This window comes from Bos indicus x Bos taurus, chromosome 1 (genome assembly GCF_003369695.1).
Source record: "Bos indicus x Bos taurus breed Angus x Brahman F1 hybrid chromosome 1, Bos_hybrid_MaternalHap_v2.0, whole genome shotgun sequence".
NCBI lineage: Eukaryota > Metazoa > Chordata > Mammalia > Artiodactyla > Bovidae > Bos > Bos indicus x Bos taurus.
Window position 1 is genome coordinate 45,125,731 of NC_040076.1, and position 25,063 is coordinate 45,150,793.

General features: G+C 37.4%; 1 protein-coding gene across 20 annotated transcripts in view; it reads right to left on the bottom strand.

Moving 5' to 3' along the window:
• The window catches only part of ABI3BP (ABI family member 3 binding protein), a 293,162-nt gene that overhangs the window by 160,461 nt on the left and 107,638 nt on the right, over positions 1-25,063 (bottom strand). For all 20 annotated transcript variants that reach the window (XM_027560481.1, XM_027560135.1, XM_027559801.1 and 17 more), the window contains exons 3-6: positions 23,694-23,762; positions 20,502-20,634; positions 5,169-5,350; positions 4,600-4,655 (exon numbers count right to left, since the gene is read on the bottom strand). In XM_027560481.1, coding sequence (XP_027416282.1) covers positions 4,600-4,655; positions 5,169-5,350; positions 20,502-20,634; positions 23,694-23,762 — 440 coding nt within the window. The remainder of the gene's footprint in view (positions 1-4,599; positions 4,656-5,168; positions 5,351-20,501; positions 20,635-23,693; positions 23,763-25,063) is intronic.

Here is a 25,063-nt window from a genome sequence, read left to right on the forward strand (position 1 = left end):
AGAGATCAGACTATATTTCTCCTTATTTACTCATCTACTAACTGTTACACTTTAAAAACTGATACTACCTCTCTTTTTGCCAATGATAGACATGGCCTTTTTAAAAGACAGGTGGACCTCTGATGGAAAAAAATGGAAGGGTGAAAATAGATGTCTATTTTAGGGGAATTTTGATTCTCAGGAGATTTGGATTAATTCAGTAATTAAACTTAAATTTTAAAATACCTGTTAATAAATGCTATATACTTCAGAAATTCATTGTTTGGTTAGTGAACTAGTCAGATGACTAAGTTTTTAAAAACTTATTTAATAATATATTAAAGTTAGCCATCATTCCTTTATATTTTTATATAATAAAGCTTAATGAACTTATTTACAAAACAGTCTTACAGATATGGAAAAAAAAAATCTTATGGTTACCAAAGAGGAAACACAAGGGGGAGGGATAAATCAGGAGCTTGGGATTAATACACACACACTACTGTATATAATATAGATAACCAAGGTCGTACTGTGTAGCACAGGGAGCTCTTTTCAATATTCTGTAGTAACTTACATGAGAAAAGAACCTGAAAAAGAATGAATGAGTGTATATGTATAATTGAATCACTTTGCTGTATACCTGAAACTATTAATAGCACAGCAATGTAAATCAATAATAATCCAATAAAATTTAAAAAAAAGACAGATAGTAGACATTAGATTTAACCTCGATAAAAACAGGATTCTTGCTTCTCAATATGAAGAAAATAGCCCAATTATCATCTGTTTTTTGTACATGGATCTCAAGTGATACAACTTACATAGGAAGAATCAGGGCTTTGTTTATGCATCCATCTTTTCTCTCATTTTTCTAGAGATGGAGGAAGGGGTGATATTGAAAGTATTTAACAAGCAGTATAACAAAAGCACTAACAATTAGAAGAGACCCCTGCTAAGTGTCCTCTGGCACAATTCTACTGAGAGTTGCCTGCAGAACACATGCTTAGATACACGAGTTACAGTATATAATGTAACAAGATGTTTAAGGTGGGGCTGTATTTGGGAGTTCCCTGGTGGAACAGTAGTTAGGGCATGGTACTTTCAGTGCATGGCCCCAGGTTCAATCTCTGGTTGGAGAACTAAGAGCCTACAAGCCACATAGCACAGCTGGGAGGGCAGAAGTTAAGATGGGGCTGCATTTAATATTCACATTTTAATCTGAATATTATTTATCTCTTAAAATGGATAGCCTCAAGTTCAAATTGTTTTCTCTATTACCCATCTCTTTTCAGAAGGTGTGAAGAAGTTTTTGCTGTGCTTAAGTTTTAGGTGTAAGCATGCATATATGAATAAAAACATTTTTCAACATGTCTTAAAACTCTAGAATTAATTTCATATCTCTTGAAATACTGCCTTCTTTCTGCGACCCTATGGACTGCAGCCCTCCAGGCTGCTCTGTCCATGGGATTCTCTAGGCAAGAATATGGAGTGGTTTGTCATGCCCCCTGCAGGGCATCTTCCTGACCCAGGGACTGAACCCTCCTCACTTACATCTGCACTGGCAGGCGGGTTCTCCACCAGGAGTGCCACCTGGGAAGCCCCAAAATATATACCTCTATAAAGTATCAAACCAACTTTCAGAATCAGCTCTAAGTGGTCACATGAGATGGTCAAAGGCTATCCCAAGTGGTTCTTTTACAACTTTCCCATGTTCCAGAGCTACCCAAAGGCACAGAGGGAAGTTTGTGAAACATTTTTTGTGCTATCCAGACTGTAGCAATGAAGAAAGCCTCACAGAGAATCCTTAAAATATCTTTTTAATTAGTTTGGGTTTTCCTTCGGAAATACCCAAGTGTTTCAAACCACAGCTCGTTAGAGCTGGCTAGAGTTGGGGGTACTCCGCCTCACAGCTTGAAGTGATCAAATATCTGGCTCTGTGTCATAGATGCAGGAAATTTCTTCCTGGACCTTCTTGTCATGGTTATTTATGATGTGGAAAAGATATAAAATTTCTTGGGAATAAAATGTCAATCATCTTTCCCAATCTTGCTGAGTAACTAACCCTAAATGAAATATTCTGCCAAAAGAAACCCAAATTATTGGTATATGATTGCTGTGAAGAAGGAATGAAAGAAACAACATCGAGTCTCACGTAAGCTAAAGCACGACAGCCACGAGGGTGGGAGATAAGATGTGCTTCCTAGGAAACCATTCACAACAGTGAGGATTGTTCTAGAAGAGAATGGAAGAGCAGATCTATTCCTTGTGACTGGATTTGAAAGCCAAAGCCAAAGGGACTTGGAAGTGAAGTGAGTTAGTCGCTCAATCTTATCCAACTCTTTGTGACTTGATGGACTGTAGCCCACCAGGCTCCTCTGTCCATGGGATTTCCCAGGCAAGAATACTGGAGTGGGTTGCCATTCCCTTCTGCGGGGGATCTTCCCAAGCCAGGAACTGAAACCAGGTCTCCTGCATTGCAGGTGGATTATTTTACCACTGAGCCACCACAGAAGGAACGTTAGCAATGGTCCCTTGAATGGCAGAATTCAATACTTGGTACTAAGCTGATTAGTTAAGTATTTGGGAAAAGTACATACCCTCAACAAAGCAGGACCTTACTGCATATAAGATAGCAAGATAAAACCCACATAGTTTAAATTATTACAAAATCAAACTACTAAAACTAAAAAAAAAAAAATACAGAATTATTTATCTCATCTCTGGATAAGGAAGAGCTTACTAAAATATCAGGCAATTGAAGATATGACAATGGAAAGACAAATAACTTCATTAAGCAAATTAAGACTTGCTTATTTCACAAATTCCCATAAACAAAATTGATAATAAATGTGACAGTAATGTTTCTAGATGATATCACAAAGTCTTTTTTCTTTAGTGTCTTTAGACGATTCAATAAAAAAAAAAAAAGATGCCCAATAAACAAAGAACTGAAACTAAAGGTCGTTAAATGGAAAATACAAATGACTAATAAATAAATGAACTGTATTGGTGTTTTTCCTTCTGGCTTACTTCACTCTGTATAATAGGCTCCAGTTTCATCCACCTCATTAGAACTGATTCAAATGTATTCTTTTTAATGGCTGAGTAATACTCCATTGTGTATATGTACCATAGCTTTCTTATCCATTCATCTGCTGATGGACAACTAGGTTGCTTCCATGTCCTGGCTATTATAAACAGTGCTGCGATGAACATTGGGGTACACGTGTCTCTTTCCCTTCTGGTTTCCTCAGTGTGTATGCCCAACAGTACATTCAGGCTCCTGGACCAAAACAGTGATGGCCTAGAAAGAGCCAGGGCAAGTCTCTACTTCTCATTCATTGTGTGACTTTGCTGGCATCATATTATCTCTGTGCATCTTCTTCTCCTCACATCCATAATTTAGAGATAATACCTTCCTCATTGGAAAAGGTAATAGCAACCTACTCCAGTATTCTTACCTGGAGAATTCCTTGGACAGAGGAGCCTGGCAGACTACAGTCCATGGGGTCACGAAGAGTCAGACATGACTGAGCAACTGACAGACAGACAGACAGACACACGTGCACATGCACACATCTTCCTCACAGGATTCTTAAAACTTACTGAAAACATGGGTGAAAACTTCAAAATCCTTGAGTGAAAGCCTAAGCATTATGATAAATTAACTTAAAAATAAAATTTAAAGTCTTTATATATTTGAATTCTTTGCAGAAGTTGTGTTCTCCATATGGTTTATACAAGAATACATCTATCCTTATTACTTGTGTAAATAAATCTTATATTGACATTAAAAAAAATAATAAATAAATAAATGAACTAAGTGCTGCTTCATCAGCAATCAGAAATAGAAATTTACAAGCCATTTTACATTATTACACTAGCCAAAAATTTAGTGATGGAAATACATAATGTTGAGAATCAGGGAACTACATCAAGACAACTCTGATCCATTGCCACAAGATTGCAAATTGGTAAAAAAAAAAAAAAAAAAAAGTTGACCAGACATATTAGAAAGTTTAAAAATTGTTAAAAATCTAAATTACTAATTCCTTGTCTAAGTGTCTACATATCTACTTTAAGGAAGAAATCAGAAATGTGAACAGGATTCTAGACTGGAAAATGGCAGGCACATGAAATATACAGACACTGACTGCCCTGAACAGAGGCTGGATGTGTTACAAACCAAACCAGTTGCTTCTTCATTTTGAAAAGGGCTGGCTCTTTTAAGTAGGAAATGTTAGAAAATAGAGGAAAGATTTGAACAATGGCAGGGTAAGGACAGCATCTACTAATTCACTCTTGAAACATCTTATGGTGGAAAACAACTCATGGGACAGAAGATAATAAGAATAACCTCAAAATAAATGGAATACTGAAATACTAGGTTAACTATGTTGAATATCAGAATTTTAGAGCTTTAAACAAATTAAAGATAATTTGGTCTCACGCTTCTACCTCCATTTTCTGAGAAAGAAACTAATTCCTAAAATGTACTTGATAGCTAGGCAGGTAATCCAGTTTCAGTACCTCATAAAAGGACCACTTCCTTATTTAAATAAAAGTATAACACAGACATTTTTAAAAGACTGTTCTTGAAAATAACGTGGTACATACCACAGAGTGGACTTGGTCATAGGTACTTTGGATTTTCCCATTTACTTTGCTTTTACCTGACAAAAACAAAAAGAAAATGACATTCATTTCATTCTTCTTTATCCTAAATCAATTCTTATTAGTCATTATGAAGACAACTACAACTACTGCTGTAACTTGGGCATATTATTTTATTTGCTATCATTCCAACACTGATCCTAATGATGTTTGAAACAAAGGATGAACAAGCCTCAGGCCCCATAGTCTTTGCGTGTTCATTTCCACTGGCCCAGCTGTTTCACTGAATATTCACACACGGTATTGTGTTTTGGCTCAGTTCAGAGATTGATTTAAAACAAGACCAATGGCCAAATAAATTTGGAATGACTTGTTACTGTCAAATGTTAATCATTTTTCAAAGAAACACTCACTATGGAAGATACCGAATTATTAATGCTCAAACTGTTTACTTTTATATTTTCATAAATATAGAAAATGAGAATTAGCTCATATTACACAACTAATTTAAATAAAAATTTATAATTAGAAAAAATAGTACAGAAAGCTCACTCAAAATTTCCAGTACTTACTTCCAACAATAGTCTTGTGATTAAAAATCTTACTCCAAATTCCGCCTTCTACATTGTCTTTCACTCCGAATTCATAGACTGTGTCAGGCTTTAGATTTTCCACAATTGTTTCAGTGGCTGGACAGAGCTGAAAAATCCATTTCTTTTCCTTATCCTTTTCTCTATAGCGAATTGTATAGTATCTGTCAAATAATCAAAGCATGCTGTAAAACCACAGGGAGATTCAGAATGTATTTTGTTTCTTAATATATCACAGACCCCCATCTACTCTTAAGATTTAATATTGGCTTCTCTTAAGATTTTTTAATTTGCAAAGAACATGAAAAAATTGCTCAATGTATGCTTGAGCTTTTCATTTCTAACAGTGAGTTCAGGGACCAGGAAGGAGCACAATCATGGTCTGACAGAATTCCAGCTCTCTCAGTTCTATTTGGAGAAGGAAATGGCAACCCACTCCAGTATTCTTGCCTGAAGAATCAAATGGACAGAGGAGTCTGACAGGCTACAGTTCATAGTGTCACAGAGTCGGACAAGATTGAAGCAACTTAGCACGTAGCACATATAATTCTATTATTTGCTATTTTGCAAAATAAAAGTTTGAGAACACTAAGCATTCATCTTTTTCTAAATGAATAGAAAAGAATACAGGCATATTTTTACAAATACTTAATATTATAGCTTTATAACTGTATGGCTTTAAGCCTTTTAATCCCACGGAGGTATGGTAAAGGTAATATTGTCCAATTTTGTAAAAGAGGAACCTCAGACTCTAATGCATCCAAGACTGCATTTCAGGGGTAAAATTTTCTTATTATTAAAAAAAAAAATCAACACCAATAGTCAAGCGAAGAACACAGTGAGAAAGACCAAACAATGCATATTCAAGATCACTGTTACATATTTGCTATGGGCTTCATAATATTCAGAAACATGTATGGCAAAGTGATGATAATCCTCACTACTGGTTTTTTTTTTTTTTTTTTTCATCTTTATCACATAGTAGGCTTTGCATATATTATCTCATTTAATGACTCACCAGGCGATACATTTAATTGTCACAGAAACATCTTAAGTGGTAGGAATCATTAATTCCATGTGAAAACGATGTTTCAGAAAGATCAGTTCAGTTCAGTTCAGGTCAGTCGCTCAGTCTTGTCCGACTCTTTGCGACCCCATGAACCGCAGCACACCAGGTCTCCCTGTCCATCACCAACTCCCGGAGTTAACCCAAACTCATGTCCATTGAGTTGGTGATGTCATCTAACCATCTCATCCTCTGTCATCCCCTTCTCCTCCTGCCTTCAATCTTTCCCAACATCAGGGTCTTTTCAAATGAATCAGCTCTTCGTATCAGGTGGCCAAATATTGGAGTTTCAGCTCCAACATCAGTCCTTCCAAAGAACACCCAGGACTGATCTCCTTTAGGATGGATCTCCTAAAGGAGATCCTTTAAGGAGATGGTTGAATCTCCCTGCAGTCCAAGGGACTCTCAAGAGTCTTCTCCAACACCACAGTTCAAAAGCATCAATTCTTCTGCACTCAGCTTTCTTTATAGTCCAACCCTCACATCCATACATGACCACTGGAAAAATCATAGCCTTGACTAGACAGACCTTTGTTGGCAAAGTAATGTCTCTGCTTTTTAATATGCTGTCTAGGTTGGTCATAACTTTCCTTCCAAGGATTAAGCATCTTTTAATTTTATGGCTACAATCACCATCTGCAGTGATTTTGAAGCCCCCCAAAATAAAGTCAGCCACTGTTTCCACTGTTTCCCCATCTGTTTGCCAGCCCAGTGTCATCTAGCCAGTGATGGCAGCAGTGATCTAGCAGCAGTGGCAGAAACAGAAAAGAAGGAAAAGCTCCTCTGGCTCTGATCTAAACAGCCTCCCTAAGTGGGGAGGCTGGACAGATCAGGACAGGCGGTATATTGCTCTTGGACACAGCAATGAGAAGGGCTACATGTATCAATACCAATAGGTTTTATAAGCAGATTATGAAAAAGAAAATTACAAAATGTTGCATGTTTTCAATTGTCTCTCAAAAATTTAGTATCTTTCCCCTACTTCTCATCCCCAAAAATTAAATGGACTAAGATTTACATCAATTGCTTTTAAAGCCCTAAAGTCCCTTATTTACCCAGGCTAAATTGTTTATTGTATCCTCTCTAAGCACCAGACACAAGTTCTTAATATGAAAAAAAAAAAAAAAATTACCCAGAATCTCTAGAAATAAGGGCCAGGACTGTCTGCATAAATTGTGGACCTCTTTGCAAAATGAAAACATGGGGCCCCTTATTCAAGAATTATTAAGAGTTTTAAGACAGTGACAACAGAGCATTAAACCAAGTATGGGTCCTTCTAAATGGAGAACCTGTGTACCTGTATGGGTTGCACACCCATGATGTCAGCAAGCGGGTTATAGTTTTGTAAGTACACAGAGTAGGTGTATCTGTACATTCAGTTTTCTTTCTTACTAGTTACAAACTACTGAAATGCTTGAAATCATTCACTAGCTTGCTTCTCCCTAGTCTCTGGACTCCATACCCCATTCCAAAGTCAAGACGACAAAACAAGTGGAGGAGGCAGTTTCAGCCAAAACACTAACTGCTACTGGGAACAAACGTTATAGAATACTAGTCTTCTGAGTCCTGCGAGTTGAACCATCAACAGCAATTTATGAAACATATTTGTTGACAAGTACATCCTATGGAATTTCTGTTGCTTTTTTACCCCTGCCTTGGCTATTCAAGACTTCAGAGAAGTGCAGAGAAAACTAAAATTAGAGCAGATGGGCCCCCACAGCTTTGCATCTCCAGTTTGGATACATTTCTCAGCTGCTTGCATGATCTGGTGGAGGCGGAGGGCAATGCCTACAGAATTACCAAAGGTAATCTGGGGATTCCAGGGTTCCCAGTAAATCTGATTTTATATCCTCTTCCTAGGAATAAAATCAGACAGAAATATCTTAAGACTACGTTTTTAAAAAATCTAGCCTGTACATTTTTTTCTATTTTGATCACAAAGCATTCTAAATAACCTCTCTTGTACCAAGTTTGGCAGAAAAAATAAAAGTGCAGGCAGCTAGGCCTTCTCCTTGGCTTCAGTTAGGTTCCCTCATCAATACTGGCTTAATTGGTAATTGTATAATATAGGCAAGTTCTAAATTTTAAAAGATCATAAACAAGGCTACTTAGCTATAAAGTGGTGAAGCATATTTTCTTGATTTTAAAGCAAAATATAGGCCTTATGATAAAAATACTGCACAACCTAGCATGGAGTAGGTACTCCGTATATGTTATGAAACTGTTAAGCAGGAAGTTAGGCATGAGTAACCAGCTGTGGCCTGGCAGAAAAGGATGCAAGCTGATCTCTAAACCCCACCCCAGACACACCCAGGAGAGTTCAGAGATATGCTACAAAAATAACCACAGAGACTTTTCCAACTCCTGCAGACCCTAGGCACACAGTGGATACAAATTAACCACAGGGGCTTCTCCAACTCTGGCACATACACCCTTGATGCACAGCTCTGTCCTGAAGTAACCTTAGGCAACCAGGAGTCCATTAAGGGTTCATAAATATTCTATACGTACAGATATCTGATGATAACAGACTGAATTATGGGAAAGACATGCACAATAACGCCTGTTGTTATGTAACTTGCAATTGCCAATCAAAACTCTCATGTAGATGAATATGTGACAGCCCCATTTCGCATGTGCCCAGACATGCCCCCTTCCCTGATTGGCCTTGAGTGTATGCCCATTTGCATTTTGCACAGGGCAGCCAAGAGGAGAAGACGGAGTAAAAAAGGGAAGCCAGGCAGGATCATGGCCACTCCTTCAGTGTCAACCAACTCTCATGTCTTGGGAGTGTACTATCTGCTGTCTATTTAATAAAATATCTGTCTGCTTGAGCTGTAACCAGTCTGTTGTTTTGAATCCCTGCTTCGATGAGACAGGAGCTGAGACAGGAACTAAGGAATCCCGCTTGCTTGAGCTGTAGTCTGTCATTCCAAATCTTTGTTATGATGAGACAAGAACTGAGGGAGAGAAATAGATTGATGTGACAAAACAAATAGAATGGATACTTTGGTACTTGTAGGGTCATTTTATAATTAGAATATAGTTGCTCTAAATGGCCAATGACTCAATCACCAAAAAATACTGATTTAAGCCATTATATCTATAGTTGTATTTTGTAATATATCATTGCATAAGGTTTCACTTAGCAGATCTCAGCATTCTCATAGAGTCAATGTAAATGGAAGGAAAGTTCAAGCAATGTCTATGTGGTACATTTGCAGAGAGCTTACAGATATTTTTAAATTTATTTCCGTGTTTCTGTACAATAAATTCTGAAATTAGCAGAGCCAAAATTATTATAGAAGAAAGAGAGAGGCTGGGAAGTGTCTAAAGCCTGAGAATGAGTGGCAGAGCCAGGAAAAGGGTTATTTCCTGACCCATAAACTAACACTATGTGTACTACATTGGACTGTCTACTGCAGGGCTTGCAAAAGGAGATGCAAAGAGAAGGTAAAATGAATCCGCATGGAAGAGAATTTCAAGGAATCAGAAGTTCTTTTAGCATTACTTAAGGCTTCCATATAATCAGAGACTTCCCATTATTGCCTGAGGATATCCAGGATCAAAAGTTGACTGCACTTTTTTTCTGTGATTAATCAAATTTGGTCACAAGTGCTTGGAGAGGCAACAAGTCTATTAAAGATAGAGGTAGCAGCCAGTGAATGTCGTCAGAGCAGACCTCTGGAAAGCCTGACCAGCAACTGGACCTTAGAAACAAGGATATCTCACATCCCAAATAAGTGGTTAGGAACTTTTGAGGGCGGTGTTTGATTCAGCTGGCAATATTCTGTGCTTGGATCTCCCTAAGAGTCCAAAACTGACAATAGTCTTTATTATAACTTAAAAAATACCATAATTCCTCTGAATGTAATGGAGAAGGCAGACAGTGGCTTGGCTTGGATCTCTTTCAGCTGCAAGATAGTAGCATGCCCTCAAGAGAGTCCCTTTGACCACTTACACATCAATTTTCTACTTTGAAAAATAGGGGTTGGAGTAGACAATCATTGAATCCTTTCTGTTTCTAAAATTTTATTCTAGCTACAAATAAGACATTCTATTCTAATGAAATTCAGAGGCAGAATTCAGGCTAGACACGCCAGAGGTAGAAATATCATAAATAAAATTTATGATGTAACTGGCATTGAGTTCTTCTAAGTGAAGAAATTGCATAATGTCAAAATAAGTCTAGTCCTTTTACAAACTAGTCTGGATTGATACACATGGTTGGTCATTTTAGGACTTTCTATACTTTTTTTTTTTAGCAATTCTTTTATCTCTGTGATTAATCCCTATATTTCCTACAACATCTATCATGTTTTTTTTTTTTTTTTGCTCTCTTCACACCAAAGGACACGTCCGGATGCCCCATTGTCAACATCCTTACTTCCAGTCTTAGACTCTGACTGCTGATACAAAATCTGCCCTCACCCTCTTTCTCTCAAAATCTCCCTCTCCTCCTTCAGTCTCTTTTATCCCTCTCCAATTTTAGGGTTCTCCCTTCTAAAAATAACTGTCTTGGTAATTTTATTCCATTTTATTATTCCATCCACTCTGCATCCTTTCTCCTGATTCTTCAAGATTTTCTCTAAGTCAAAAAGTTGTTCAACTATTTTCCATTATATCAAAGCTAGACTAAAACTAATATTTACTTCTTATTCCTGTCATTACCTTTTAACACAAATTTCTCCAAAGCAATCTATTTTTTTTCTGTTTTTTTACTGCTCATAATGCCCAAATCTCTTTGCAATCTTGTGTCTGACCTATTAGTGTAATAAAACCTCATGATCAAATCCAATGATTTAATCATCTGTGAGTTTCACAACTACCTTAAAATCTCCTCATCATTCTCAAATGTGCTCCTATTCCCGTTGTCTTCACGTTCCTTCTTGCCTGTGTCCACTCTGTTTTCAAGTCCAGTTATGTTTCCCTGTGTGATACCTCTCACACTTATCTTGTCTCTACTCCTGAATAGTAGTTACAGGCCCAGTCCAGGTCCTTACTATCTCTGGACTCTTGGAATAATTTTCAAACTGGAAACCATTTCCAAAATCTCTTTATCACTTACTGTTTCCTGATGTAAGTTCAACAAAAGAAAGACATCTCTAGTTATTTTAGTGCTATCTAAAATGGAACAGTTTATCTGAATTGGCAATTATCACATAATATAAGGTAACTAAAATCCCACACACTCAGAAGATTAGCAGCAAATGCAGTATCATTTTTTACAACCTCTTATGCAAGAATTTTTTACCTGATTCTATCCATGCCTTCTAGGGTAGGTTGTGGTGTGGCCCAACAGAGAGCATCTTTCTAAGAGTTGTGTCTCTGTACCCCGCACTGGCCCCCACCTTGGTTTGCCTGCAACCTCATCTCTCTGAGGTCCTCACCCTTGATGTCTGGACAGTCCCCCTACTATGTGGACAAGGACCTTCATCTCTGACTCCTGCCCACAGCCTGTGCCTCCCCTGGCCCACTCCACACATTTAACATGTGTCATCTCATTTAATTCTGACATCTCTATGAGATATTACTATTATTACTCCCATTATACAGATTTCAGATAAAGTTCAAGGATTGAAGGGACTGGCTAGATGATTTTTAAAGCTAGTTTTGGACCTTCTACTTGCCTATTTGTTTGTACATTTGTTAGGAATTACTTCTGTAAAGTGTGATTCTATGTTGTGTGTGATGGGAGACAAGTACGACACCAGGCATTAATTCAAATATGAGCTCACAGAATAGGGAGGGTGGTAGATGTACATCTGAACACGACTAAAGGAGGCAGGATGAAAAGCAGAGCATCTGAGGGTGGTTGGGTATGGCACTCTGCAGCCTGAACTTATAAAATGGTTACACTGCAAATCCCATCCCAGTGGGAGACTGAAAGCATGACATCCTACCCAGATCCATGGAAAGTGCAACACCAAATCTAAGCCTCATGTCAGGAGAATGCCTCACAGATTCCTTGAGACAGATTCTTAGGGAAATTTTGTGATTTTTTTCTTTAGCCAGGTAGTGGGAACCTGGGGGAGATTCTTAGACGGGTAAATAAACTTGAGCAGTAATTAAGGAAGCTAGATTTATCAGCAGTGGAAGAATTAGAGAAAAACTGGAGGGAGGAATCTCAACTTGCTATAATCCAGATGAGATAATCAGGCTTCCTACGTGGCGCTAGTGGTAAAAAAATCTGCCTGCCAATGCAGGAGAATCCCATGGACAAAGGAGCCTGATGGGCTACAGTCCATGGGGTTGCAAAAAGTCGCACATGACTGAGTGACTTAGCAGCAGCAGATGCAATAACAAAGGAGTGAATGATGGAAGAAATACAATGGAGCAGAGGAAAATAAACAGATCAAAGTTATATTTCTACAAAATAATTGATGAGACTAGACTCCTTATAGGATATGGGTACCAAGGAAAGTGTAAATAATATTCAAAACTCAATTTTCAAACTTAAGAAGAGGGAAGTTAAAGTGATAGAAAAGGAGATTTTTTAGTGGTATCAGTTCAGTTTAGTTCAGTCACTCAGTCATGTCCGACTCTCTGCGACCCCATGAATCACAGCATGTCAGGCCTTCCTGTCCATCACCAACTCCCGGAGTTCACCCAGATTCACGTCCATTGAGTCAGTGATGCCATCCAGCCATCTCATCCTCTGTCATCCCCTTCTCCTCCTACCCCCAATCCCTCCCAGCATCAGAGTCTTTTCCAATGAGTCAACTCTTTGCATGAGGTGGCCAAAGTACTGGAGTTTCAGCTTTAGCATCATTCCTTTCAAAGAAATCCCAGGGCTGATCTCCTTCAGAATGGACTGGTTGGATCTCCTTGCAGTCCCAAGTGACTCTTAAGAGTCTTCTCCAACAACACAATTCAAAAACATCAATTCTTCAGCGCTCAGCCTTCTTCACAGTCCAACTCTCATATCCATACATGACCACAGGAAAAACCATAGCCTTGACTAGACGGACCTTTGTGGGCAAAGTAATGTCTCTGCCTTTGAATATGCTATCTATGTTGGTCATAACTTTCCTTCCAAGGAGTAAGTGTCTTTTAATTTCATGGCTGCAGTCACCATCTGCAGTGATTTTGGAAGTATAGACAACATTAATTTAGTTTGAGTTTGAGGTACTGAATACTGTTATCTGGTCATCCTAATGAAAATATTCAATGGACAATGAGAAATACACTCTTAAAACTGGGCCAAAATCAGAGGTTCAGCATTGGAGGTCATTTATATCCTTACACCACTCCTAATATTCCTTGTAGAATAGCAACATCAGAAAGTCCTGCTAACTTTTGAAAATGAACAATCTCAGGCTCTTCCTCAGGTTTATGGAATCAGAACCTGCATTTTAACAATATCTTCCACATGATTGAGTATGTCAAGGCTGTATATTGTCACCCTGCTTATTTAACTTATATGTAGAGTACATCATGTGAAATGCTGGGCTGGATGAAGCACAAGCTAGAATCAAGATAGCTGGGAGAAATATCAGTAACCTCAGATATACAGATGAAACCACTCTTAGCAAAGAACTAAAGAGCCTCTTGATGAAAGTAAAAGAGGACAGTGAAAAAGTTGGCTTAAACTCAATATTCAAAAGACTAAGATCATGGCATCTGGTCCCATCACTTCGTGGCAAATAGGTGGGGAAACAATGGAAACAGTGACAGACTTTATTTTAGGGAGGCTCCAAAATCACTGCAGATAGTGACTGCAGCCATAAAATTAAAAGATGCTTGCTCCTTGGAAGAAAAGTTATGACCAACCTAGACAGCATATTAAAAAGCAAGAGATATCACTTTGCTGACAAAGGTCATTAGTCAAAGCTATGCTTTTTCCAGTAGTCATGTATGGATGCGAGAGTTGAACTATAAAGAAAGCTGAGTGCTAAAGAATTGATGTTTTTGAACTATGGTGTTGAAGAAGACTCTTGAGAGTCCCTTGGACTGCAAGGAGATCCAACCAGTCCATCCTAAAGGAAATCAGTCCTGAGTATTCATTGGAAGGACTGATGCTGAAGCTGAAACTCCAATACTTTGGCCACGTGATGTGAAGAACCAACTCATTGGAAAAGACCCTGATGCTGGGAAAGATTGAAGGTGGGAGGAGAAGGGGACGACAGAGGATGAGATGGTTGGATGGCATCACTGACTCAATGGACATGAGTTTGAGCTAGCTCTGGGAGTTGGTGACAGGGAAGGAACAGGGAAGCCTGGCATGCTGCTGTCCGTGGGGTCACAGAGTTGGACACGACTGAGCGACTAAACTGAACTGAACCACATGATTTGCAAGTATACCAAAGTTTGAGTATCACTGTTCTATATAGACATTATCATTAAAGACATGGCTTACAGCTGAGATAAGGAGGATACATAGGTGAGATATCCAAGGATAGATCTCTATTCCATATTTGAGAGCCAGGATAATAAGCAAAAGAGAAGAGAAAGGGAGTAAGAGCAAAATCTAAATAAAATTTCAAAGGAAGAAAGAGTTCAAGAATGGAAGGATGGCCAAAAATTCCACAAAGAGATTTAAAAGAATAAGAACTGAGAAAAAAAATTAAACTATGGGATCTAGCAATTAATTGATCACTGATGATCACCTAGAGAAGTTTCAGTGGAACGGAAAGAGGGTGGGAGCCAGTGAAAAGGAATGAAGACTGTGAATGTGGTTGAGAAATCAAGAATATGAGAGCACATTAATCTGAGAAATTCTGGAATTAAGAAGAGAAACTGAAAAATAGCCTGGAAGCTATAACAGGGTCAACAGAAAATATGTTGTTTGGGGGTAGGGAAATCTTGAGCATGTTTGTAAGCAAGAGGCAGGGCACAAATATCAGTGAAGAGGAAAACGCAGAACAGCAAGGAATATGGAAGGAACAGAATGATGAGCATGTTCTGAAGGCAGAAACATGCTCCTTGGTAAGAACAGAAGAGATTTAAGGCTAAATCTAGGATGAAGAAAAAGTGAGCCAATGGCAGACTGCCTACATTTTCTTCAGTATTACAGAAACCAGGATGGACTGGAACATGAAAAGAGTCAAAGTCAGTAGCCAAGATGCTATTCCCAAGATTCAGGGTAAGGTGCCTAGACTGAAATTGTTGACATGGAAATAGAAATGGAAAAGTAGGAGATAAAGATACTAATATGGGGACTTATCAAAGGCAAAACCAGTGTAACCCAGAGCCTCAATACCTATAGGAAATGAGGAATGTTAAAATTTATGGAGTTTCATATTAGGGAGAGTAAAAGAATTATGATAGTTCAGAAAATAAAAAGGCAGGGAATTGATATTTCATGAGAAAAGTACAAATTCAATTTTGTCCTAAGTTTGAAGTAATAGTAAGGCATAAAAGTGAAAATGTTGACATTTCACTATTTATTCATTCAGTATATATTTACTGAAGGTCTACTTGCTGCTGCTGCTAAGTCACTTTAGTCGTGTCCGACTCTGTGTGACCCCATAGACAGCAGCCCACCAGGCTCCCCCATCCCTGGGATTCTCCAGGCAAGAACATTGGAGTGGGTTGCCATTTCCTTCTCCAATGCAGGAAAGTGAAAAGTGAAAGTGAAGTCGCTTAGCCGTGTCCGACCCTCAGCGACCCCATGGACTGCAGCCTACCAGGCTCCTCCGCCCATGGGATTTTCCAGGCAAGAGTACTGAAGTGGGGTGCCATGCTGGCACTGGTGCCAAGCTGGTACTGGCTTGGGTACTGGGAAAACAATGATGGCTATGATACCTATGGTCCCAGTCTTCTCTGAGCTTAAAATTTACATGGCAAGATGAATGGGTAATGAGGCACTGGGCTCAATCAAGTGAGAACTCTTAGACCTCAAAAATACCCACTTAACAACTTGGGATAAAGAAAAAGAGGCAAGAGTCAGCTCTGAACCAGCCAACAAGGAGGACCCTCATTCTACATTAAGAGCAAGTAAGTACAACGTGAAAGCATTAGAAAATGTGAAAATGATTTCTAAACAAATCATAAAGCTTTACAAATTGGCAAAGGAGTGAGAACTAAGGCAATCTTAAACACTTTAACAAGCTGGAAACATGGGAAGGAAAAAATATGCTATTAATGGTGAAATAAATTGTGGTTTTAACTTCTCATCTGGGCCAACTGGAAAGCTTTCTTTTGACCTCAGATATATTAAGGACAAATGTGTGCATTCTTCCTTTCAAAGCCCTTTAAGAATAAAACATGTAAATTAAGCATATCTACTCTCCAATGAATGTGAACTCAGAAAAGGCTCTAAATATATGGGAGACCCAAATGGAACCTATGGGAATAGGAGTGGAAACATACCACCAAGAATAAAGTGACACTGAATTAATATTTCCAAGTTTAAAACAAATAAAATAAAAAACAGGGATGTTCTCATTGGAAACTCACTATACTAGAGCTTTAATATGTAAAGTCAAAAATCAAAGTATAATAAAAAATTTTTCCAATAAATTATCTGCCCTTGCATAGGATAAATGAAGTGACACAAATCAATGTGAAATGATTGTTTCTAAAAACTCAGAGACTTTACACATGGTGCCAAATATTAGAGCTAGTGGATTAAAATGACACCAGTTGATGTTCCTATAGCAAGCTGAGGGAATTCAGGTTCCAATGGCTTTGTCAAAAAACACTCTTGAAGGAAAACTTGACCTGTCTTAATCTAATTTTCAAGAAGGAATCATTCCCTATAACTATTATTGCTTATTTTAACCTACTGGATTAGTCTAAAGCCTAAAAAAAAAAAACAAAAAAAAACAACATTATCATATGAGGGTGGATTTCTCCAAGTCTGCTTCTAATTACACTAACTGAGTTGTTCTGGTGGATTTATTTGGGTGTTTATAATATGTATAGTAATTCCAGAGCTTTTAAATAAGGACCATTATTTTTTCTCAAATAGTTACAAAGACTTTAAAATGTCAACTCTTTATTAACTGTTCTAATTAGGGAGAAAGGAGGCGTGGGTAAATAAAATTCACATGGGTAAATAAAATTCTCCAAATGCTCCTTTTTGTCATTACATTTAATTCTTTACTCTTAATTCTTAGTCATGTCCTAACAATTCCCTGGAGAAGGCAATGGCAATCCACTCCAGTACTCTTGCCTGGCAAATCATATGGACAGAGGAGCCTGGTAGGCTGTAGTCCATGGGGTCGCTAGGAGTCGGACATGACTGAGCCACTTCAGTCATGCATTGGAGAAGTAAATGGCAACCCACTCCAGTGTTCTTGCCTGGAGAATTCCAGGGACGGGGAGCCTGGTGGGCTGCCGTCTCTGGGGTGGCACAGAGTTGGACACAACTGAAGCGACTTAGCAGCAGCAGCAGAGGCAACAATTCCCTATTTCTGTCAAGGATACTTTGATCCTCGCACTCAGGTTTGAAAGTTGGCAAGCATCTTGACATGTCATTACTGCATCTTTTATAAAACTTCATTCTAGGCAGAATTATTTATTTTAAATATTGTGATTTGATGGGCATGACTCCACCTATTTGATGAGAAGACCAGAACCAGGGTTCATGGGTGAGGAAATGAGAGGGTGAGGTGCACATGTGGTCTGAATAGCTTGGGGCCTTCAAGTCAACTACTTTGGATAAAAATTCTAGCTCCATCGAGTATCTGTTCCTCTATCTTCTGCATATTTATTATCGACTTTTGCTGTCGTACCATGACAACATTTGTCAATTAGAATCAATCATCAGATAAGTTGTTTTGTGGAGGGGTCAGGAGAACCAAGTGAAATTGAAGACAGGGAGGCTTGAGGACAAGGAGGAAATCATATCAAATCCTGCTCTAGGAATTGGCAATTTATTGAACCTCATGGATTTATCAAGCAAGTTCAGTAACCATTAAAATCAGCTATGTTTTGTTCCAAGTGTATCAAATATTTCTTCCCTTCTTCCTTTCTTCTTGCCCAGTCCTTCCCTCCCTTCTTTTTTTCTTCTTTCTTAATAAGAGACTTAAAAAAAGGAAAAGGAAAAAGAAACTGACCCACAGATGTTTGTTTTCTCAGCACTAGCATCCTGCACCAACTCATTAGAAACCAAAGTTACCTCAAGCAAGTGAGTTCTTTTAGGAGTCTGTTTCCAAACAAAGTTAAGTTTCAGGTTTAGCGTGGGTGAGATAAGGAATATTTCAGATTCTTCGAAACAGGTCAAAATTATTTTTCAAAAACTTTAGCTTTGGCATTATCTTCTACATGCTTTTTTCAAAGAACTTTTTCCTTCAGAACTATGAGCATGTGAAAGAAAATTTCTTTCGTTCTTAGTTTAGATTTCCTAATCAAAGTTATATGAACGGTGGTTTTGGGAACTTAAACATTTTAAAGCTCTTTATTTTCTGTCCAATTTAGACAAATAAAACGAAAGAAAGCAATACAAAAAATAGACATTTGGCCAAAAAGTATATTAAAAAGTTTTCAATATATTTAGTACAGGGGAAAAATACATATTAAAATGGTAATGAGATAGAACTACACTAGGATACCTAAAGTGAAAAATGTTGACAACATGAAATGCTGGTGAGGATATGGAGCAACCAGAACTCTCATACACTGCCTGTGGGAATTTAAACAGAAAATTAGGCCAAAAAAATATACATCTTCCCTGTGACATAGCAATTCTACTTTTAGGTATTTATCTAGTGTTAGTAGTGTAGTGTTAGTCTCTTAATCATGTCCAGCTCTTTGCGACCCCTTGGGTTGTAGCCCACCAGGCTCCTGTGTCCATGGGATTCTTCAGGCAAGAATACTAGAGTAGGTTGCCATTTCCTTCTCCAGAGGTATTTATCTAAGATAAATTAAAAGGTATGTCTACAAGAATCTTATACAAAAATGTTTATAAAATTTATCTTCAAAATAACCAAAAATAAGACACAATTCAGGTGTCTACCAGCAAGAAAAATGGATCAAAAAATTCTGAAATACTCACATAATGGAGTAATACTCAGAAATAAAAAAGGAATGAACTATTGTTACTTACAATGTCATGAATGAATCTCAAAAAACATGCTGATAGACATAAAAAGAGAACATACTTATGATTTTGTTTACATGGAATTTTAGAGCAGACCAACTCTCTAGCACATTCTAGGGTGATGAAAGAAAAATTTTTAATGGATTGTACAGTACATGGTTACACACTTTTTCTGTAACTGATTAAACTCTACACATAAGATCTGTGCATTTTACTGGGTTTAAATTATATTTTAATAATTAAGTCTTTTATTTTAAAGAAGGGATGAAACAAATTTTAAAAATCTTAAAGTCACTTTGAGTATTTAAAATAAATACCTTTTAAAATAAATGTTCCTTTTGGTTGAAGCTTGAAAATTTTGATTGTCAGATGCAAAGTTTTGAATTTTGAAGCTACCGCAGTGAATATTTACGACAAGCGAATATCACCTTATACCCAATTTAGAATCATGGTTCAGCATTTAGTACAGTGCCCAATACATAGACAATGCCAGCTCTGTGTGTTGGATGGATAAATGGCAGTGATTTAAAAATAAACTTAGGTTTTTCTTACTTTGTTCTACCAAAGAAGATGGTGGCTTCATTTCCAAGGGTGCTTTTCCTTGACCTACATTTCTCCATGTGTCCCTCTCCCCAATTTTCTAAGCCGGTGATCCCTAAACTTAGGTGGGGACCAGAATCTACTGGAGGGCTTGTTAAAACACAAATGACTTGGCCCCACCCTTTAAGTTTCTGATTCAGTAAGTCTGGAGATCTGAGAATTTCCATTTTTGATAAGTTCCCAAATGATGCTGGTGCTGATGCTGCTTGGTTTAGGGACCAAAGTGAGAGAACTAGTGTTTTTAGCACTTCATCAATTGGCAGACCAAAGATCCATCTTTCTCAAACCAAGGATCAAATGCTGCAACTTTTAATGGTCTCTCCTAATTGCTTTCAACCTTATGCTCTGAGTTTTTATTAGACTTATCACTGATAACCCCACTTACTATTTGGCTTATTTTTCCTTCTGTTTTTTTCTTTGGAAAGAAAAAAATATGTGCATGTGTTTTCTATTCAGGTAGATGGTAATTCCTGAAGGGTAGGGGCTTTGATGAGTGTGTCTTCATTCTCCTCAAACCGAGAACAGACTCTCCAGCAAATAGCTGATCTGCAGACACTGATGCCCTGATATTTACACATCCTTCTAAAGCATGTGCAGACACTGTTGAGAGCAAGTGTCAATTTTCAGATGAAAAATAAAATTTTCCATAATGGTGAATTACCTGTCATTGGGACACTGACTTGGCAATGTCCAATCATGGTGAGGGTTGATGAGGAAGCCCCAGGACAGGAAGACTGAGCTTGGTGACAGAGTGCCAACTACCAGCTGGAGAGGTTTACGAGCTCGTTTTTTACCTACAAAGGGAATAGACAGGTTAATTCTTGTAACATTTAGCATATTTTCATGATTTGGGTAAAATATACAAAGATAATTTAGCAAGATGATGAAGAATGTGAAAGCATTAAGTTCCTTTTCTTTTTATACAGTGCACAAATATTAATAATGCTTTGCCCATGAATTTAAGCAAGAATCAAATGAAATACCCTTTTGAGATTTACATGTATGTGTCTATGCATATAAACTATATCCATTCCTAGTTTTTATTTTCTTGTGGGTCAAGGATGAACATGGAGGTCTTGGCTGTTACCAGTGAAATAAACAAACACACACACATACACATATAGGTATATATACATTTACTTTTCTTTTACAGACAAGATAAAATGTATGCTTATTTTTTCCCTGAAACTGTGAAATCGTTTCACATTTAGAAATATCTTAGACAACTTACCATCAAGGTTGAATGCTATATATATATATATTTTTTTTTTTTTTAAACTATTTGGAAGTGTAAAATCTCTTGTTAGAGCATTTCAATGACCTCTCTTTTTTTTTTCTTCTTTTTTTACAGTAACTATTGAAACAGACAAGGTACACACATTCTTAATATTGCTGGGAGAGTAGGAATAATATAGGAAGCAGTTATTCCAACAAGACTAATTGGATTTCGGCAATGCCAAGTGTGATTCTGATAAACCACTCTAGATTCTTTTCAAGTATATGTGAGGGGCAGCTATTTGCTTTTTCAAAAATATTTGAAACTTTAGGAACAGGAGGACAGTGAAAAGGAGGAGTGCCTATTACTTCTGTTAGGTTTGAGTTATATTAATTGTTATTCTGGCAGAAAAGCCCTCTGAGACCATAATATACATAATCTAGAGGTGGTAAGTTACTTCATTGTGACATAGATGAATTTTTTAAAGATATCTTAAATAATTTTCAAAGATGGTTATTATTTAGTTGGTTGAAAACATGCAGTTATACTTCTCTATAAATTTTTCCAGTTTACCTGTAATAGGACCTTATCTGACTATGATTCAAAGGGTTCAGTTCTGGTCCCCAAACAGGGCAGGTTAGAATCTGAGATAATGTGATTCTGATAAGTTGTTTTTTCTATCCCTGAGTTGATTTTCACTCATGTAATATAATTGTCTCATTTTATAGATGAAAAATAAGGTCTGGAGTAATTTTAAGGTTGTCCAAGGTCACAAAAAGAGCACGCTTAAGACTCAAATCCAGGTCTCCTGAATTGTAATCGTTTCTAGTTTTCTTTTTATTACCTCACTAGTTTAGCTCACAATGTATGAAAGTAATGCCATTTAGAAAAACTACATTCTTCTTTCCTCAAGGAATCTAAAGTGTATAGTTTGTTTGGATCTTCAATTTTAATTATTTAATCATTTTTAAATTATGTGGCAGATACAAATATAAAATGAATGGAAGCTAATCCATTACTCATTACATCACTCTTCAATGCAGATTACAAAAAAAAAAAAAATTATATCCATTGCCTGAAAGGAAAGGTGGGGTTTCTGATCAGGATGAAACTATTTCCTGAGTTGGTCATCATGTAGTGAAAAATAATCTAAGGCCAATGTCACAGAAGCCCACAAATGAAATGAAGTTATAAACTGCTATTAAGATATAATCACTCTCTTGATTTTTCTTACTTATTTTTGCATATTTGTTTTATAACCATACTAAGAAAAAGTTCAGTGACTATGAAGCCAGAATCCCATAGAACCATACTCATGCTTCCTGACTTTATTGTTAGATATTTTGAAATAGAGTCCTCAAATACAGGAGTACTTTTCTTTACAAGTATATGGAAAGCTTCTTGGACAATGATCACTAGTAAGTTTTAAGTATTGATTGAAGTCTCCCTTGTGCATTGGGATATTATAAGAGGTCAAGTAAAAGGATCTGTAGTTCTCAAAATAATTAACCATTTATTGCTTCTCTTAAAAAAAAAAAAAAAAAAAGAGGAAAGCAACAGAAGCCTCAAGGGGAGAGGATTGCGGCAACCAGCTTTTGGTGACCAGGCATGGCTGATACACTGAGGAGACAGAATACCTAGCTGCCAAGGGCCCATTTGCTCAATATCTGTACATCCCCCAACGCTTCTTATCCCTTTGAGAAAGATCCTTCTTTCTGTGTGGCATTCAGTGTATCATAAAAGGCAAATATGATTAGGGAATAATTATTTTGAGAACAGTTCACATTAGAACATGAAAAAGAAAAGCACCATGATCAACTCTACCTACAGACTAGGAAGATGTGACATAAGATATTAAAAGCATATTCACAGCTTTATTAGTCCTTCCTAATAGCAAGGTCTGGCTTATTTGATCTGAGAAGAAATTTTAGCAGTGAAATTGGGACAATGTCTTCCTTAGTCATATAGAAACATTTCTACTTTTTTATACACATGGTATCTAGTTGCCTGTTTTACATCTCCCTAGCCCTGGGAAGATGGGTGTCACACTGATGTTTTATGAAAGAAGTCTTGTTTTCTGCATCTGACTAAATACAAGTGGTTTGGAGGCATAAATAAAATCCAAGTCCCAACTCATTTAACACACATGTAAAGAGTTATGCTTTTGAAATGTCAAGTTTCCTTCAGCAAAGTTTAGATCTCACATTTTGCCCTAAAAGTCTGAAAGACACAAGAGCAGGCTTTAGTTCACACATTGCAACATAGAAGGAGTCAACAGGAGCTAAACTCTAAATAAGCACTTACTCTGGGCTAGGCCAGTCCTATGTAGCTGTGAACTCATCTCATCCTCACCCAGACCCTCCCATGCAGCAGAACAGAGGCATAGAGAGGTTCAGTAATTTGCCTCAACCCTCTGCTGTTTGTATGCAGTGGGGCGGATAAGACCCAAGGAGCCTCTCCCAACCAGGCTATGCTACTTCCCAAGCAGGGTTATCTGTTTTCAGGGGACTGCTGGGCATCATACATCTTCTAACCTACCTTCCGGAGGCATCCCCAAGACACGTGGTCTCCATGGGTAGAAAAGAGATGAAAAGGCATGGTTTAAAGTTAACAATAATAATGAATCAACAAAAATACCTGAGCACGACTTCTTTTGACTGGGGGGAGGAGCGGGCCGAACGACGATCAGATATTTAGGCTCAGCATCTGGAAATGATAAGATTATTTATCAGTAAGATAAATAACATGACAGCACACCCATTCCTGACTCAGTGTTCCCCAGCCTTAGTCACTGTAACCACAGAACCAGCGGGTGAGAGGGCTCAGGCATTTGGAAAGTTCATACTTCTTCTGATAGTTCAGGCCATTAAGTTTTTAAAGTGAAAATTAAATCCAGATTTTCAAAACCTCATGGACAGGAATGGGGGAGAAGTCTTAAAAGAATCATGTTAGGGACACAGATTTCATGCCACATTTTCGATAGTCCTTTTCTCTGCAAATATTTTTTTTTTAAATCAGATCATGTCTCATCTGTAATCCTACTCTTAGAGGATCAGAATGGTGCTTCAAAATCAGAGAAGGAAAATCATACTTGCACAGGACACACGAGTCTCAACTGTTGACTGATCTGAAACTGCTCATTTCCTGGGTATCTGAATATTCTCCATAATATCCTACCTATTTTTTATCCTGTTTGCATAATTTTTCAACCTGTTATCACAGCCAATCATTTTCACGAAAAATTTTAAAACAAAGTCGCAATTTAAGTTGGTATAATTACCACATAAATATACTGATGGGAAATAGAGAATCTCTTTAAAATATTTAGGTTTTGTTGCAGGGAATTTGTGGGCTAGTATCTTGATAATTTTAGGTTACACAGGTATATTTGTTGAGACTTACTGAACAGTAACAAAAGGGTCCTACCAGATAGTACAGGGAATTATATTCAATATCCTATGATAAACCATACGGAAAAGAATATGAAAAAGAATATATATGTATAACTGAGTCACTTTGCTGTATAGCAGAAATTAAACACAACATTGTAAACCAACTACATTTGAACAATTTTTTTTAACACTGAAAAATGTGGACAGTAAAAAAATTTAAAAAATTGGTTTTGAAGTAAAATGATATTTAGACAATAAATAAGTGCTAACTCAATCAAGGGCTGAAAATTTATCAAATAATTTTTTAAATTAATGTTTCCAAGATGAATGGTTGGTTTATACAGTGTATACATAAGCCAAATACACTTCAGGCATTTAAAAATTAGCATTTTATAAGCAGCTCTATTGGATTAATTGATTGATTGATGGGTATTATCTACAACAGTTCTTCAGTAACTTTGGATCCTGGAACTCTCTACACTGAACTTCATCGGGATGCTATCGTCAGTCTTGGTTTGTTTTCATTCAAACATCTCCTCTCCATGTGTTTGGAACAGAGGCCTTCTCTGCCCAAGGCGTTATGGGGCTGACCTCATTTTCAGCCAGAGACAACCT